Genomic DNA, 17542 nt, shown 5'->3' with positions numbered 1-17542 from the left:
GGCCGGGTGGGCCAGAAGCTGACCCCTGGGCTCCATGACGTTTGCACTGGGGAGAGATCAGCCTGACTAGGCGAAGTGGTGATATGCAAAGCTCGGTCGTGCACAGTGTGCGGCATACGACTACGTCCAGACGTTCAGAATGTCCAGTAACTACCCTACCGTATCATTCTTGACGCATGAAATGCAACAGACGCCGTCACCCTCGGATTACACTAGTTTGCCTGAGCTTAGCACCGACGCCTGTGCCGTTTCGGTAAGCGTGGCTGAGCATGGGTTCCAGATCCGTCCCACTGAATCCCGCCGAGTCGCAGACCGACCCCGGCAAGCTGACAATCCCAGCTTTTCTTTCTCCTCTGAACGTTCTCTTGAACGACAAGAGGCAAGCCAATTCGCAGTTCCAGATTACTGAGAAGCCTATAGCAAAGCCACTTGGACACCGGCATGCGGCGGTAGCACGTCTCTCGCCGTCTTGTTCCTTCCGCGCGTTTCGAAACTCCTTCCATTTGTGTCTTAAGACACCCGCGAGCCGGACCTAGAAACACACGACGGGCGATGTCTCCGCCTTCATTAGAAACGGACCAATTCCCGCCGCCGCCGTTATCACGCGGCAGTACCGAGCAGCAGCAGCAGCAGCAGCCAGGACGCACCTCCTTCTCCTCAATAATAACCGTCTCGGACGACCACGACCATAACCACGACCATGAGCACGAGCACGAGCACCGGCCCTGGCCCACCCGGCCAACCCCGTCCTCGGCCCGCCGCCTCTCCACCCGCCGCCTCTCCTCCGCGCGCAGCGCCTACTCCACCCGGAGCGTCGCCCTCGGCGAGGGCCCGACCTCGCTCCCCGGCAAGCTCGCCTCGGCCCTCGTCACCCTCACAAACTACTCGCTCCGGCTGTACCTGAACCTCTCGCCGACGCAGCGCACCCTACTTCTCGCGGCGTCGACGGCGGTCCTAGCGCTCGCGATCGTCTTCCTGGTCTACTCGCACCGCATCTTCACGGCGCTCGCGCCCGTCGCCGAGGCGCGGCGCGCCATGCCCGGCGGGTGGGTGCTGCTGTGGCTGGCGACGGCGGCGGCGGCGTTCCCGCCGCTGATCGGCTACTCGACGTGCGTGACGGTGGCCGGGTTCGTGTACGGGTTCCCGGCCGGGTGGCCGATCGCCGCGAGCGCCACCGTGGCCGGGTCGGCGGCCGCCTTCGTGGCCAGCCGCGGGTGGCTGCGCGGCTACGTCCACGGCCTCGTCGGCAAGGACCGGCGCTTCGTCGCCCTCGGCCAGGTCCTCCGCCGCGACGGCATCGGCGTGCTCGCCATGATCCGCCTCTGCCCCCTGCCCTACAGCCTGGGCAACGGGTTCCTGGCGACGGTGGGCAGTATCAGGGTCGGCGGCTTCGCCGTTGCCACCGCCTTGTCGACGTACGTGCATACATACTAATTCTTAGTTTGAAGAGAAAGAAAAACTTTTGTTAGGGGGGAGCGGTTTATGCTGACAAGCTTGGGAACAGGCCGAAGCTGCTCGTCCACGTCTTCATCGGGTCGCGGCTCGCGCTCCTCGCCGAGTCGGGCGACAAGATGTCCGTCGGCGCCCGCGCTATCAATTACATCAGCATGTTCCTCTTCGGACTGCTGGGGTTTGCTGTGGGCCTCTTCATCTACAGGCGGACGATGGCGCGGGCGGCCGAGCTGGCGCGCGAGGCGGAGCTCGAGGCCGGGGGTGCGCTGCTGGACGCCGACGACATGGAGGCGGGCGTCCTCGGGTCCGAGAACGAATACGACGATAACGGCCCGCTTGTGCACCCCGACGAGCTCGACGCCGCGGCCATCATGAACGACGATGACATCTCGCTCTGGGAAACTGACGGCGTCGACAGGTATAGAGACAGCTGGGATGACGAGCCACCCCTTGAGGCGGCAGGCAGGAACGGGACTGTGGCCAATGGGAATGGTATTGCGAACGGAACTATCAACGCTGTAAATAAATAAATAAGGGCGAGGGTATTAGTCACATAGACCCCAGGGGCTTCTGACGGTCAACCAGCTATTAGGTTTACAACTGCATGGGGCGGCGTTCGGGTCCAGGAAAGGCATTCTTGTCCGGTTGGTCGGCAGTCGAATTAGACGGTGGGAGTTGCAGTACGATATCTGATCAAGGCATATTCGATTTCATACACGCCAGGTTATGGCTCTATTTGGTATCGTAAAAAGCGTTTCCCCCAACTCCTTTGCTATGCCCGAGTACCTTGCACAACACGTATGGATTCCAACCACCAAGTTGCCCCGTCAATGTCCTTGAAACCGCTGCATGAACTGAATGGCCTGTTCCATGGGATAACCAATAAAGACCGGCCCAGAAATGTTGACCACGACCTGTGGGCGCTCGCCCTTCTCTCCCGACGGCGCCAGCGTCTCGGGTAGATTGATAAATGTCGGCTGCGGCGGGCTCGATGGCGGCACGTTGTTCTTCGCTGGCGTCACCGGTCGTTTGACTTGCGCATCTGCATCGTGGCCCGTCTCTCGCTTGATGGCATCTTTGGGGGCCATTCTTGTATGATCAAAGGGACATTTCCTGGCTGCCTTTGATTCTTTGGGGACTGGTTGAGGGGGGATCGGCATCTGGGCCGGTCTGGGCGGAGACGATCCGCGTAGCTGCGTGGTGTCAGGCTCAACACCGGCCGTCGGGGGTACTGATATCCCCCACGGTCGGCTGGGCGACTCTCCGAGGCGGACATCCCTGAGTGGACGATCAAAGCGGCTCTCACGCTCCTCTTCTACGGGCGGCTGGTCCTCCCGTTCCGGGTCACCAGCCACGACCGTCTGTGCCCAGTCCTCTACTCTTTTGTTCGAGGCTCTATCCGCTTCCTTGTTGTCCTCCGTCGCTGGTGGCAACATTGGGCGGTGCAAATGGCTGAGGTCCTTGACCATGCTCACGAGATTACCATACTTGGCATCGAGCTTTCTTATCTGTTCTTCATTCCTCTGGTAGCGCCTGACGCAGACCTCATGGCTCCGAGGGATCTCATGCTTGTGCGTCTCAACGTAGTGGGCAATTTCTTCAGGCGAGTGCTGGTCAAGGAAACGGATCGGACACTTGGAAGCAGCAGGCACAGTCGCCGATCTGGCTTCGTCGAACATGGCAGCGCAAATGGGATCAGCAGACTTGTGCGGGGTTGGGTCGGCCGTCACGGCAGCCGGGTCCTGGGGGCCGTCGACCGGCTCAGCACCGCTAGGAAGGCCGCCGTCTTGATTCAGCTTGGCCGAGAAGGGGCATGCCAAGACGCCTTTTTTGCCCTGGACTGTGAAGTCCTGCTCGAGGACCGTCGACACGGACGTCATCACGTCCATGTCCGCACGCAGCTGTTGGGCAGCTCTGCGTCCCTCTCTTATGAGCAGGGCAACTTGGTGTTGGCTGCTGCCAGCGCGCCCACGCTTCGGCAAGGGTACCGCCGAGATCGCTGTAGCGATCGGAGACTGCAGATCCGGAGGAAGCTGGAGTTTGGCTAGCGTCTCGGACACGTCGGACGCGGCAGGCGCATACTTGTCGGCAAGGTATTGGTACTAGACAAGAGTCTCGGGTTAGCTGTCTTGTCCAGGCGAGGGAAAGCCAGTCGCAATATTGAAGCGTCATTGGACCGAACAAAAATCAGAAAATGAAAATATCTACATCTGCTGTTCATCCCTTAGGAAGACAGCTCCAGATCTAGAGCTAAAGGTGATCATCACGAGATCCGATCGCCGGCCGAGGCGGGCGAGAGAAGTGGAAAAAAAAAAAAAAAAAAAAGCTCGACATACCTGCTCATGTGCATAGCGCAGTTTGTGCTCCAAGATGGTCTTGCGATCAATCAGAAACTGGACTTCATCCGACAGCGCAATGAAGGACCCGGTCAGAGTCTCAACAAGATGTGCGTTGTTCATATCACATGGACGAGGGCGGGGAGAGCTCTCATTTGTAAGCTCCTGCCCGGGTTTCACGAAAAGCAGGAAGCTGAGGGAAACGGTTGGTTCCAAACGAGGAAACCTTTTTGGCGGGGGCGTAGGCAAACGTAGGTCCACTGCTCCGCTTCAAGTTTGGCCGGTTCCGGGCGGAAGCTCAGGTAACCCATCTTACCTAACTTAACTTGGCTTTACCGAGGTGACCACCAAGCTTATCCACTCTGCGTAAATCGCAAACATCATCCGCCGTGCCCAACTTCCCGGTACATTATTGATGCTGCGTATAAGGCAGTTTATGGTTAATGAGCCCGCATTTTGGGGATTCTGCTATGAAAATGTTATTGCCCACTACGCACCCAGTTTGGTTTCGTAGTATTGGGCAATGCCGCCGCCCATGCCCGAGTGAACCCCTCGAGCATGCGGGAGTGAAGTTGATGTCTTTGAGGTTGATATGGCACACTTTCTACTACTTCTCAATATATCATGCACGGTCGGCTTCTACCATGAGTAGCATCACCGGGATCCTGTTCGCCGAGCTAGTTGACCAACTATTTCTTAGCCTAGGTCTTTTGTCTGGCCATCGCATGGTTTTTCACACTAACTAGTACATCAGCTAATCCTCAAGTTTGTCTCAACTACAACCGGTACAACGGCTTCACCTCCTACTCTCTAATCACATTCTCGAGCCAGATCCCTTTCTTCTCTTACCCTTTCTGTACGGTCTTGCACGGATCTAAGTACAATTATAAACCCGGCCAGTCTCAAACTGTTCCGCGAACTGATGACTACGGGGTGTCCATGACTTTAGATGGCTGGGTGACTCAAGCGCATTCTTTACGCTCGTTGAAAATGGAGGAATCCGTTTCATTTGTCAAGCGAGATGGCCTTCCTATTCCTCTTAGGCATGATCCCCGAGTTAAAAGATATAAAACACGCAGCCCAGACCCTTGTCACATTCAAGGGTAAGAACAGCAACTCATATGGCGCTGCTCAACTGATCAAAAACGATGAGCCAGTATATGGATTGATGTATCTCGACGATCCGTCCGTGAACACTTACTCTTCGGAGGCGAGATTACATAGCCTGAAGGAGTGGACGGCGCTAAAACAACATGTGTCGCATTGCGCGGCGCAATTGACGTGGAGAATACCATAAACCACTTATTCAAGTTGCACAATGATGGCAGTTGGCCGGAAAAAGCCGAGGCGGAGGCCGAGAGATCAGCCGAATGCGTAAAGTTTCCATGTGCTGTATTTCGCAATAGTATCTGTTCGTCAGGCGGATTGTTGTATCATCGAATCTAGTAGCCGCTATCGTCTTATGCCTAAAAGAATGGCAACTACACGTTCACTCGAGCTTTAAGCACCAAGTATGCATCGCTCTTTGGGAAATGCGCAAAAGTGCAAAAAGGAAAAGAGAGGAAAAGGAAAAGCGCCGTAACAGACACTCACACATGGCCAACGGCCAGGGGTCTTCACAGAGAGGGACCAAGCGCTCTTCAGTGATTGAATATTTCTTCACTTCCTCATTCTCACGCTGGCCCCATGCTGTAGATATAAAACAGAGAGCATGTCGAAACGGCTCGTCCATCCCCCATCCCTATCTCATATAAATCAAATAAGCGCAGGGAAAAGAAAAGAAAAAGAAAAGAAAAAGAAAAAGAAAAGAAAAGAAAAGAAAAGAAAGCAAAGTAAAACAAAGCAAAGCAAACAAACAACCAAAACAAACGCATCCCAACGCCAGCTCCATCCGTCCATCCATCCATCCATCCACCCCTTTCCATAACCCCATTCAAATCAGCCACCTCATGAACCACTTCACCAACCTCTAGCCCGCCCGTGGCCCGGCCCGCGATACTGACCATAAGGATACATCCCACCGGCCCCCACCAGGTGCGGCGGCATGCCAGGCGGTGGCGGCATCGGCGGCGGGGGATGGGGGAGGGGCTGGAGGGCCAGATCCAAGCCGCCGGCCCCGCCGCCGCCGCCGACGCCCGAGGCGTACCAGGGGCGGACCATGCTGGGCAGCTGGCGGCCGTTGCCCTCCTCCTCGCGGCGGGCGGCCATCTCGCGCAGCAGCAGCGGGGCGATCTCGGGGTTGCCCATCCAGAAGTCGTTGGTCTCCTCGGGCGGGGCGCGGCGCCAGGGCTGGAGGAAGGCGACGCGGGCCGAGATCATCTTGAGCAGCGGGTCCGACTCGGGCAGGCCGTCGTACAGCTTGCGGCAGAGGAAGAGGACCTGCGGCACGGCCGCGTCCGAGCCCGCCGTCTCGAGCATGTCGACGGCGCACCGCGCAATCTCGCGCTTGAACCCGTCCAGGAGGAACTTGTTGGCTAGTATGTACACGTCCAGATTGAGCTCGTAGGCGAGCAGCCAGGTGCGCAGGTCCTCCTCTGTCGAGATGCGGCCCGTGTTGGGATCCCACGCTTGAGAATGGGCGGCCGGTGGAGGAGGGGTTAAGGGCGGTGGTGGTGGTGGCGGCGGGGGGTTGTGGTGGCGCCGTCGGGGAGGGTGGCCGGGCCCGCCGCCGTGACGCCGAGGAGGCCGAGGAGGGAGAGGGTCCCGATCGAAGAGGATTACGCCCGGGTGGTGATGAGGGAGCGGTCCGGGGCCGGGCGGGGGGTTGCGCGGGGCCCGGCAGGACCAGCAGGGCGGGCCGGAGGCGGCGAGGCAGGTGGGACAGGTGCAGTTTGGACGGTGCATGCCGGGGTGCTTGCGGTTCATGCGCTCCCAGTGGCGTTCTTCCCGGCGCCGGCGGCGTTCGCGTCGTCGACGGGAGACGGCACTAATGTCCGAGGTAAGGGAGGATCCCGAGTCCGAGTCCGAGTCGGCGCCCGTGTCGGCACCGGCATGGCCTTTGCCCTTGTCCTGGTCGGGGACTGTCGCGGCGTAAGGAAATGCACTGTGTGCTTTGGGGGGACTAAGATATAACTCACCCAGCACAGAGGCGACGGGTTTGATCGGGTCATATCGGCCCTCGTAGAGATAGGCGACGAGGAAGTGGAAGATGGCGGGGTCTTCCTCAGGGAGGTCGATCGACTGGGTGTCGGACTCCCTGAACTCACCGCAAAGCGCCTTTTCAAAGTACTCGGACTTCAAGAGCACATTCTTGTGCACCTGCAGTTTCGGTCAGCACAGACGGGACGGGCACGAACTGTTCGGACGCATGCATACGTAGAAAGTCTCGGCGTAAGGCGGCTCCCCTACCCGGAGCGGGATGATCGGCGAGCTATATCGTCTGCATCAGACGTTAGCACGCGGCGACGATTACATATGAAGGCAGAGCACGGCAGGCGAAGCCGAGTGACTAAATTGCGTCGACCATCAAGAAACCGGATATGACAGGGGCAGGCTGAGCGGCGATCCATGCCCCGTCGCACGCCACCGGGAATGCGCCGTGGGGTGGGGCCGATGCACAACAGAGACGAGATGCAACTCACCCATCGGCGGTCGACAGCCAAAGATCCTCTCTAGGGTCCAGAACCTCTTTGCGACTGGGTCCTTCGGGAAGCGTATCGAGTACGACGACCTCGGGAACGGTGGTGGACGGCTCTCTCATGACATCGTCCAGAGTCCGCTCGGCGTCAGCTCCCTGGCGGCCATTGCTAGGGTTCCCCTCCACTCGCCCGGTGCCGGGGCCGGTGCCGGGCCCGTGCCCACTGCTGCTCCCGCTGCTGTCAGCGGCGGTGGCGGTAGCGCCCGAGCTGTCGGCACTAGTCACCCTAGTCATTGCCCGTTGCTATTGCGATGCGACGCGGTGCGAATGCGAACGCATATGGCGGATACTCGCGTACGAGCGACAGCAAAAAGCGTAATAATAGATTTTAACCAACGAGGGTGCAAACGCGGAGAGGATAGTGAGAAGTAATCTGCCCTAGCGTCGCCGAGAGCCGCAGTTGGGTTGGGTTCAAGAACACTCCTAAGGACCTAGCCCGCGAGGGGGGGTGGTGCTGCTTGTCGTTGCGAGGCGGCAAAGCTGACCCGTCTCGCACTTGACAGGATCGGGCTAGATAAACCCCAAGAACAGGTAGCCGAGACCAAATAGACTGAAAGGGTTGCCAGCCACCAGAGACGAAGGTGATGCAATAAAATGGTTGGAATCGGGCAGCCACCGCGATTGGTCTCTCAAATGATATGCGGTGCAGATGGACCACGCATTGCCAGATGGTTGCTCGAACTCAGCATCCGGCGGATAGGTGGTGTGGTCGACGGGGCCGGCTGTCTCTTTGTTGGCTGCATAGAACGGCTCGCCATGGCCCACGCGCGATGTTGCGGCTGCGGTGCCATCCAGCAAAGGAGAGCAGGGGAAGCTGTGCGACGGGCCGTGAACGCGATGGTTAGGCTACAGACAGAGGTATCTATGACCGACCATTTTTTCGGACCGGCGGCCTGGAGCAAATCGACGGACGTCCCGTTAAGCTAGAGGATCATGGAAGCAGGAAGATGTCTGTCTATTTTGGTAGGTGGTGCGGGGGAGCGTAGGAGGGAACACAAGCACAGAGCGGCAGGGAATCAACTGCATGCCGTGCAAGGGGAATGTATGAGCCGAGAGGTCGAAGGATGCGATGGGCGTGCGACGCGCTGTGTCCTGAAAGTGCTTGCAGATGGTCCTCATCGCCGTGCATGCCAGGCGCATGCATGACCCCCCCTGCTCAAGTTCACTGAACAAGGGCCCAAATGGACGGCCACCCCTCATCAGCTCCCACCTCAAGCCCCGCCAACAAAACAGCTGCCAGAGTCGGCGCTCCCGGGACCATTTTCCTCGGCCCGTCCAATCAGAGGCAGGGTTTCGTTGTTGAGCTCTGCAACGTCGATAGCAAAAGGACAGCGGTGGTGTCATCTCGTTCAGGTTTCCCAAAATCGACCGTGACTTGATGTCTCAGCATCTCGGGCTCTGCGGGGTTCCCTGCCGGTAGCAAGAGCCCGGGCCGATCACGGAGTCGGTAGATGCCCAGCCAGACGAGTCGGGCTCGGGCAGATGGTCATTCTTCGTCGAGTTCCTGATGCATCTCAATCTCTGTCAAGGGGGTCGGGCTCAGTACCGGTATTTGACGGGACAGGTTCTGGATGTGGGACTTACGCCATAGCCTGTTTGCCGAGTCTGCAATGATCTTTGCTTTCGCCAGAAGTTTGTCCTTATACTTCTGCTCATCCCTTACCCCCAACCTCACCTTGCTGGGTTGCGCCTGCATCAGAATCGGTAGCAGCTCTTTCGGATCCGCATTGGCAACCGCCGCAACCGTCTTGAAACCGTTGTCCCAAAAGACACGCCTATCAGATGGTCAGCTTCTCCTCCGTGTCCGTCTGCTGCTCTTGTGGCATCTCCTACGCAGTCCGGCTCTTCACAAACGTGATCCGGGCGAGAGCTAAAAGGTCTGACCTAGCCCCGGCTTTCAGCCTGTCTGAGAGGTGGTCGAGCGCAGCCGCCATAGCCCTGGGTTGCCCCGTCAGCAAATCGCCACACTGAAGCCTTCCAAAGGAACCCACCCCCAACCCATCGTCTCGCAGAACTTGATCATGCCGGCAGCGAACCCCTGGCAGGCCTGCGCCAGAGTCTGGACGGACCCCCGCGGCATGTCGTACTTTTGCGCGACTCGGTGTATGGGCATCTCGTTGCAGAGATCCCGCAGCTGCAGGGCAAGATAAAATCGATGGTAGCGCCACACAGTTTCCTTTTCTTCAGTGGTCGCCTCCCTCATGATACCCCCATGGAGCCTGCATTGCCTTTAGTCGATAGCGGAGCCGTGACAGTCTGCCGGCGACTTACATCCTGTTCACCGTGGCGGGCTTGAGCCCAAGAAAGCCCATGACTCTTAAACCGCTGTCATCTAACTGCTGTATCTCGTTCCAAAATACCCGCCAGTTGACCGCGACGGCCCCCAAATCATGGACTGGCGTGAAGTTGTAGAGCACATGCATCTCGCCGTCCATCACGAAGGCCTGCAGCGCTTTCTTTAATTCGCCGTGGATAAAGATACCATCTTCAGGGTCGAGCGACGATGCGACGATAGCTTTGCCTAGTCGTGTGGCCTGAAAGCCGCCATAATCGTCAAGCGTAATAAATTCCATCTTCTGGATGTTAGCAAGGCTTTCCTCGACGTTCTCTTGAATCGAGCCAGGCTCCGCCGAGTATGCAAGCATAGTCCTGCTGACGTAGTCATCAAGAGATTCGCGGCTGGTTGCCAATCTGATCGCGATGATCTCTAGCAGTGCCCTAAGCTACAATTAGCAGCTTCTCTTTGTGGGAGTCTGGAACCGACAGCGGACCTCTGAATGCGGCGCTTGTCCGATATCAGGCAACTTGATAATTGAGGAAGGTCGGCATGCATGAGGTCGACGACGGCCTCCAAGTCGTTCTGTCGACAGCACAAGTACGTCTCGCCTATTTCGTCCTTACCCTTTCTTCCAGCCCTCCCGCGCATTTGGCGTCTGCAACTATGTTACAGGTCCGTCCCATGAGAGCGGCAACCTACTGTACATACAGCATAGCGGGCCCGACAAGGTCACAGCCCATTCGCGCATTATGAAGAATAACCCGTCTAGCAGGCACTGCATGTCGTGGCCACGTTAGCTAAGCGGATTCTAGCCCAATATATATGGTACATACGGTTGATGCCGGCAGCAAGAGAGCATGTTGCCACACAGACTTTGAGCACGCCCGAATCATATGCTTCCGCTACCAGCTCTCGCTCCTCGGTAGTGAGACCAGCCTGGGATGTCAGCCTCAAACATCAACGGGAATACCAGAGAACCTACATCTAGAGCCAGACCGTCAGTATATACAGATAGCTTAGGCGCGCGCATGCTACTTACGGTGAAAGGCTACACCAGCCGGGATTGTCTGCTCAAGCTTCGGATCGAGTCCTGTGCTTAGGCTACGTAGATCGCCCAGTAGATCTAATCTCTTCTCCTGAACGGCGGGATCGGCTTCGGCAAGCGTTGGTAGTACCCGACTTATGAGGACGGCGTCCGACTCGCAACCGGCACGGCTGCTAGAGAAAACCAGAACCCCATAACCGGCCCTCGCTGTCTCATTGGCAAGCGCGACAACAGCATTCAACACCGTATCTTTTAGTTCTTTGTGTTCCGAAGGCATGATAGTCTTCAGGGGCTGCACCTTTGACTCGCTCAACTGGCTCCTTGGGTCGAGGTGAGTGACGGTTTTCAGGAGGCTGGCGGTGGTCCCCGCGGCGTATACCTTTCCGTCGTAAACCAGGTGCTCTTCAATCGGGACTGGACGGTAGTGGGTTTCGTAGGAATGGCCTTGTAGCCAATTCTTCAGGAGCTCTATGTTCTTATGGCCTGTTAGTAGCAACCTATCCACGCGGCGGCCACGATTCGCCACGTACTGTTAGGGTTGCGCTCATGCCGATGATCTGGATTGGCTGACCAAGACACAGTAGCTTGGTGGCCATGAGCTCCAGCAAATACCCGCGGTAGCCGTCATCTATCATGTGGCACTCGTCCAAGACCACGGCCCGTAACTGGGAAATAGAGCACTCGTCGATTGCCGCATTCACCAGAGAGTTTGCCTGGTGCGGTCGTCAGGTACAGACACGCCCAGGGTGCTAGCGGACACTTACCTTCTCGATAGTGCAAACTGCGATATCGAAGTCGGCCCATGTAGCTCTGATCTTGCTCCCGCCAAAGAAGCCCACCACTCTTATGGTGTCTCTGTCCGCCCTCTGAGCCCACAGCATTTGATTATCCTGCTGCTTCTGGCCGAGATGCTCGCGCGATATACCGCTGACCATGCTACGCAGCCAACGGACCTTTTCCTGGACGAGGGCAACATACGGCAGCACCAGTATCGCCTTGGCATCACTATTGTCTAGGACCCGTTTTAGCATCAAGACATCGGCAACGAGAGATTTGCCGCCGCCGGTGGGTGCGCTATAGACTAAATTCTTCTCTCCTTGCAAGAGGCCCGGACCAAGCAAGCACTGCTTCTGCCAGGGGTAAATGGTCTTTATGCCTAGGGCAGCGAAGTTTGCTACGAGCTGCCCGGGGAGCCCGTAGGCGGGGTGTGACAGGGAAAGCAGAGGCTCAATAGTGGACGTTGGTGTCGCAGCAACGACTTGTCTCTGTGTGTACTCGGATGGTAACCCCCTGCCGGCAGAGCCGTCTGCACAGTCGATCCGGCTTGCTCTGAGCCTTGGCGGCTCGTTGGGGAGGTTTCCGCTCAGACCCTGGCGTAAGAGAGACGGTCGAGGTGGGTGTCGTGTCCGCGACGGCCCCGCATCCTCCCGATCGATGGACCGAACCGAACCATCGTAGGATCGTTTCTGGCCAGCGGCTGATGTGCCGTGGTATGCCTGTTGTTGCTCCCTTGCGGATTGCAATGTTGTTTTGTGCCAGATGCCGAGCGTCGAATTGTGTGCCATGATGTACTGAATGCGTACGCGGCGCTGCTCATCGCGTTATGAAGCCACAGCGTATCCGCATGTCGGGCCCAAAGCCTCGCGTCTTCAAATGCAAGAAAGGACGTCGGGGACAAAATATCATTTCAAAGACAAAGTCCCCGGTAGTGTTTATACGTCTCCACCAAGCCAAAAAGGGACGCAGTTGCCTGGTTTCACCAGGCTATGTCGCGTCGGGGTTTGGCCCGTTCCGTGTTGTAATTTACCAGACACGCGCGACAGCCCTTAGTATAGTACCTTAGGTAAGGTGTTCAAACTTTTTGTGGGGCTGGATGCAGAAATTCACGGTGCGGCTTTGTCAGTTGGCACAAAAGGGTAGAAACAAGAGAAACCGGAAATCAGAGGCCTAATTATATGAGCTTACAGTACATCGGTGCTATGTGAGAACGAAGACTGCATTGATGACGCAGTGCCCTGGCGCTCGCCCAGACAGGAGTGCGCCCGAGGAACCAGGATAAGAGTTTAATAGTAATTAGTAGTCCTTGCTACTTAGTACCATTGCTTGCTAGTTCTACTTTAGAATCCGCCATCAACCTATCTGAAAGACTCCCCAACTGCCGCACAGCGGACAAGCCAATTCGGTCTAAACTGAGACCTAGGGCGTCGCGCCCAACTCCGCTACCAACTGGTCTGCAAAAGTCTTGCAGTTGAAATTCTGGTGATCGTACGTTAGTCCTTCGGCCACCCCATCGGCTAAGAATTGCACAGTTAGTAACCGCTCGCTTTGATATCGAGGGGTGATAACTGGACTAACCGATTTGTTTAGCTTTGTTAAGCGTCGACACCTTCTTGGCCGCCTGTCCCTTGTATTGGATAGTCTCGTCAGGCACCTTTTTATACGCGCTGTTTTCCACCTTGACCGTCGCCCCATCCCCGTTCGGCTTCTTTTTCATCCAATCCGCCTCATCGATCAGGAGCCCAAGTTGGCGGAAGCCCTGGGAGGGGTTCCCGACAACAACGTCGCAATGCTTACCGCCAATCTGGATCATCAGGTTGTTCATTCCTTGGTGGTCGATGCCATGGCGGTTGTCATACAGCTCGCCCAGAGGTTCGACACGGACCCATACGTGCAGCTTGGTCTTGTCCTTTCCCTCTGGAATTTCTGGACCGATATTCTTGGATGAGGAAGGCGGGGGTTTCTTTCCGCCGCCCTTTTTCTTGGTAGTTTTCGCATCTGCGCGGACAACGAGGATGGAACCGCGGGCATGGGAGCCACTATGAGATAGCTCAGCGAGGACGGAGCTAATCAGGCTCGTGAGGAGGAGGAAGAGGAGTGATTTGAACTTCATATTAAAGGCGGTGGGAGACACAAACGGTATAGGGACTTTATTGAAAGAGAACGGATTCGAAAGATGAACAGACAAGTTGAAACAGTGTGTCGAGTTGGTTGCTGATAGGAAATAGCAAGTGAATCCGCTGCTTGGGAGTGTGTCGATTCCATTCTTATACCTAGCGGGAGAAGGGTAGGGCAGTTACTATTTCCGTTCGGAGCGGCTAAGCGTCTTACGATGTCTGGCGATGTCTGGCCGTGTCTGGCGATGTCTGGCCGTGTCTGGCGATGTCTGGCCGTGTCTGGCCGCGTCTGACGGTGTCCGGCCTATGTCCAGGATGATGTTGACATTGTGGCCGTGTAAGGAGTTGGTTGGACGTGTGTGCCTCCAATGTTGGTGACACGAGATGCTACCCTAGGTCATTTCTCGAACCATGTCCATCCTGGCCAAGGACCTACCAGTTGAAGAAATCCATAGCAAGGTGCGCTTCCGTTATCAACCTTGGGTGGTTTTATACAGTAAGGCTCGAGAGCCGCAAGCAAGCAAAGCACGCAGAAGAGCCGAATCGGCAATTGATTAACCGATTCAACCACCTGATTCCTATCTGCTAGCACGGTCAACAAGATAGGGTTGGTTGGATCTCGAGTTGCACAGAGCTTGGTATCTCTGGTTACAAGAGGCAGCTCAAGGCTAAGCGGGGCGGCACGGAAAAGGTATGCAGTGCTCTACAACACCCAACGAGTAGCCAAGCAGCAAAAGAGGAGCACAGCAAACCAACGGACCCTCGACATATCCTACCGGAGTGCCCGATCTTTCAACAACGCTTCAGGCGACTCCCAAAAATAGAGACCACCAACGATCACTCTTATACATATCTTACGAACACGTAGACCCGTGTTTCGAGCTGAGATCGGCCTTCCCCCGCACTAGCCCCCAAACATAACCGGAGCGCCCTGGTAGGTGAGGAGGTATATAATAAAAGCGCCGGAAGAGGCCTGACAGCTACCTGTTGTCCTCCCATTTCAGTTTCCTGCATCGACTCCAGAGCCACAACCCCACAGCTACCCAAGGTACGGTAGCCAATACCAACACACCTATTACCGCACCTTATCCACAACCGGCTGATACATTGCAGATTTAGTCGGAACGTCATTCATCATCCTGCCCAGGCCCCATTTTCATCTCGACGCCCAATATCTGCAGCCTCAAAGCACGGTACTACTAACTCGGCTTACAAAAACGGACTTGCCGCCAGCGTTTTCAGCCATGGATATCGAAGCCGATGCCATCATAATCTCCGATAGCTACGACAAGTTTGGGCTCAGCGATCAACGCCGTATCTCTAACGAGAGAGTCCAAGACTTCTTGAACCACGGTCTAATGACCCAAGGTCAGTAGGTCCAAGTCGCAAGCACAGCAAGATAAAGCCAGACTGACCGGCTCTAGCGGCCGTGTATGAAAGGTTCACCGAAGCTCTGTCTGAAGACCTCATCAACCTCCCGCATGGGTCTGAAGAGGTATCGAGCATCCGGCAAGCATACCGCCAACTCCGGAACTCGGATACCGCATGTAAGCTGCTATGCCCTGCACCAAAAGCCACCCTTAAAACTGCTAACCATATATACAGCTATATCTAAAGAGAGATTTGAATCTGTCATCAAAGAGGAAGTCTCCGGGCAAGTGCTCGTAGACTCTACTGGATTGTCGGCCCTGTTCGATATCCTGGTGTGGCATGCCGCCTTCCCCTTTCCACCTATCCGCACGGCTTTAGGTATTCCACTTATAGACGAGGATGCCTTTCTCCGCGCAATTTGCCTCCTAACTGGGGACACTACCTCAAGATATGCTCCCACGTTCTCGACCCCGGTACATGGGCTCTACTCGGGAAACTGGGGTCCTTACAAAGGTTGGGTTGTTGTAACCCGTGGCAAAGATGCCCGGGACTGGCGGCGGCGCCTCTTTCGGAGCCTGGCGGAACCAGCAGAGTCTCGAGAGGCTGCCGAGAAACCAACTACGGTTGCTGCTCCACGCTTCGCCATGTACCAACGTCGAGAGGGCGATCTTCAGAAATCTGACGAAGAGGAGCCTGACCAGCAAGTTGTTGTTATGGCAGACGAGGATGAGCGATCTATTGACCTGCAGGATGTTCTCTCGGAGCATCCTCCCGAGGTCGATCGGATAACAACCAATCCGCTCCGAGAGAGCTACGCGCTCGCCTTAGACGCCCTGCCACGCCAGCCACACGATCTCGCGGAACTGAGTGTACCTAAAGCAAAACTTGTCTCTTTCCTCAGGTTGCTTCACGTCTCAGAGGGTGAGGCAGACGAAGGAGAAGTCGCAGAGGCGTATGCGCTGGGTGACGAGCCATCACATATTGGTTGGCAGAGATTTGATGCGGCACTCTCGTCACAAACGGTACGACAATAGATGCTGGTTTAGTCCAGGTAACTTCGGCTAACAGTTTCGCAGGAGCAAATTGCAAACATGCTATCGAACATCTTCTCTGTGTTCAAGGCTCCATTGAGCTCAGATTGTGCATAAGGTCAGATGGGGTGGGGCCCTTGTTTTTATGTCGAACGTCTTCCCAACTGTCTTAGGATGAGGTGGCATATCGGTTTTAGTCTGTCTAGCTCTTGTTATCTGGTAAATTGACTGTGTGTTCTGGTCATTTGACCCGTAACCAGCCATCGCTGAAGCCAACCCACCTGGGTGAATGATACTACAGTATAGCCACACAAACTTGCAGCGATATCAGCTTACCGGGCAGGAAGATGGTACAGCGAAACAGCCGGGCGAAATTGATCAGAGGTGGATTTGGCCAGAAACGCAGTTCCGGGCGAAATGGGCATCATTGACAATCTTTTCTGTAAATTTGCTGCGGCTGCGCGTGTGGTTGTGGTCGTGTGGTCGTGGGGTCGATGTGGATGGGGGCTGTGGTTGGATTAGTCGATCTACTAGAATTACAGTCAGATTACCTTATCAACTTCTTCTGGGTTCGTGCGTCCCCGACCAATTTAGCAAGGCACGGTCCACTTTTATGCAATGTACCTAGGGCCTCTGGAGGCCAGCTTTGTCACCAGCCGCCTGGCGGGAACGGCATGGCCCCGCTTCAAAACGGCTTGCTTGTCCGGGCCATGTCTGTCATCGCGTCACGCTCGAGTCCCTCGGCATGCAAATGGCTTGCAGAACACTCCCTCTTTGGCCCTGTCTTACATGACATCGCTGCTCATCCCAGACGGCTCATTCCCGAGCATTGCATACTGGTGTCCCGAACTGCTTTCGTTCTTCGGTCGATTGCATGCGCTCTTGAATAAATACTCCAGTGTACACCAGCCAGGTGCGCGTACTGTATATCGGGGCAGTGCATCGCATTCCCAACACGGCCAGGCATGCAACAGCCACCCGTAACGATGCCTCAACTCGTTTAACCGGCCCCGTGTCCCACCGCAATCCTTTGAGTTCCGATCCGAGGACCGGACTGGGACTCGCGTCCGCTAAAGTTTAAATGAGAGACAACTGGAATACAAACAGCTGGAATACAAGCCGGCCATCTGAAGCACATCGGTTGCGGGATTTGGTTGGTGGGCACAAAAGGTTCCCACAGCGGCGGCTCGATCGCGCCAAGGGTCACCGGGGACACGCTCAACTGGAGCAGTGCAGCAGCGGTTTCGAATGAAGGAGCGCAAGCGATTGCATGAAAGCTAAAAAGTCCCGCCGATGGGACGCCCGCTCTGGTTTCTCTCAGAGCAAACAGCACTGGAATGGGCTATTAGACCGCTCTTGGTGATACCGGGCGATTTAACTCTGACACGAGCGAAGCCGAAGTGGATTGGGGGTGCTACAAACCGTACATTTGTATCCACATAGGCACAGGATCCGTGAAACCGATGAGGGATGTGAGCGGATCCAGCATGTACATATA

The 17542-nt window shown here is 56.2% G+C and overlaps 6 protein-coding genes across 6 annotated transcripts; 2 read left to right on the top strand and 4 right to left on the bottom strand.

The window, feature by feature from the left end:
- Positions 1 to 552: 552 nt before the first annotated feature.
- TVP38 (Tlg2-vesicle protein) lies at positions 553 to 1982 on the top strand (the record flags this gene model as incomplete). Its single annotated transcript, XM_071056563.1, has 2 exons — positions 553 to 1415; positions 1505 to 1982. The coding sequence occupies 2 exons, from the start codon at positions 553 to 555 to the stop codon at positions 1980 to 1982; spliced, it is 1341 nt and encodes a 446-aa protein (XP_070912664.1).
- A 297-nt stretch (positions 1983 to 2279) lies between these two features.
- On the bottom strand, positions 2280 to 3911 carry MFIFM68171_01140 (uncharacterized protein; the record flags this gene model as incomplete). Its single annotated transcript, XM_071056562.1, has 2 exons — positions 2280 to 3554; positions 3789 to 3911. The coding sequence occupies 2 exons, from the start codon at positions 3909 to 3911 to the stop codon at positions 2280 to 2282; spliced, it is 1398 nt and encodes a 465-aa protein (XP_070912663.1).
- A 1836-nt stretch (positions 3912 to 5747) lies between these two features.
- On the bottom strand, positions 5748 to 7659 carry MFIFM68171_01139 (Helicase POLQ; the record flags this gene model as incomplete). Its single annotated transcript, XM_071056561.1, has 4 exons — positions 5748 to 6808; positions 6866 to 7046; positions 7104 to 7167; positions 7370 to 7659. The coding sequence occupies 4 exons, from the start codon at positions 7657 to 7659 to the stop codon at positions 5748 to 5750; spliced, it is 1596 nt and encodes a 531-aa protein (XP_070912662.1).
- A 1252-nt stretch (positions 7660 to 8911) lies between these two features.
- MFIFM68171_01138 (DNA polymerase theta subunit) lies at positions 8912 to 12313 on the bottom strand (the record flags this gene model as incomplete). Its single annotated transcript, XM_071056560.1, has 11 exons — positions 8912 to 8946; positions 9010 to 9200; positions 9259 to 9363; positions 9417 to 9644; positions 9697 to 10143; positions 10197 to 10358; positions 10412 to 10478; positions 10537 to 10639; positions 10756 to 11223; positions 11279 to 11461; positions 11513 to 12313. The coding sequence occupies 11 exons, from the start codon at positions 12311 to 12313 to the stop codon at positions 8912 to 8914; spliced, it is 2790 nt and encodes a 929-aa protein (XP_070912661.1).
- A 631-nt stretch (positions 12314 to 12944) lies between these two features.
- Positions 12945 to 13638, bottom strand: MFIFM68171_01137 (uncharacterized protein; the record flags this gene model as incomplete). Its single annotated transcript, XM_071056559.1, has 2 exons — positions 12945 to 13042; positions 13104 to 13638. 2 exons carry the CDS (start codon positions 13636 to 13638, stop codon positions 12945 to 12947), a joined length of 633 nt encoding a protein of 210 aa, XP_070912660.1.
- Positions 13639 to 14886: 1248 nt separating this feature from the next.
- MFIFM68171_01136 (uncharacterized protein) lies at positions 14887 to 16161 on the top strand (the record flags this gene model as incomplete). The annotated part of the gene is made up of 4 exons (XM_071056558.1): positions 14887 to 15010; positions 15067 to 15189; positions 15248 to 16035; positions 16090 to 16161. 4 exons carry the CDS (start codon positions 14887 to 14889, stop codon positions 16159 to 16161), a joined length of 1107 nt encoding a protein of 368 aa, XP_070912659.1.
- Positions 16162 to 17542: the final 1381 nt, after the last annotated feature.

The sequence above is a fragment of the Madurella fahalii genome (assembly GCF_045866475.1).
Source record: "Madurella fahalii IFM 68171 DNA, scaffold_1, whole genome shotgun sequence".
NCBI classification, from domain to species: Eukaryota; Fungi; Ascomycota; class Sordariomycetes; order Sordariales; genus Madurella; species Madurella fahalii.
Note: the sequence above shows the minus strand (reverse complement) of the source record. Positions and strands in the feature narration are given on the sequence as shown.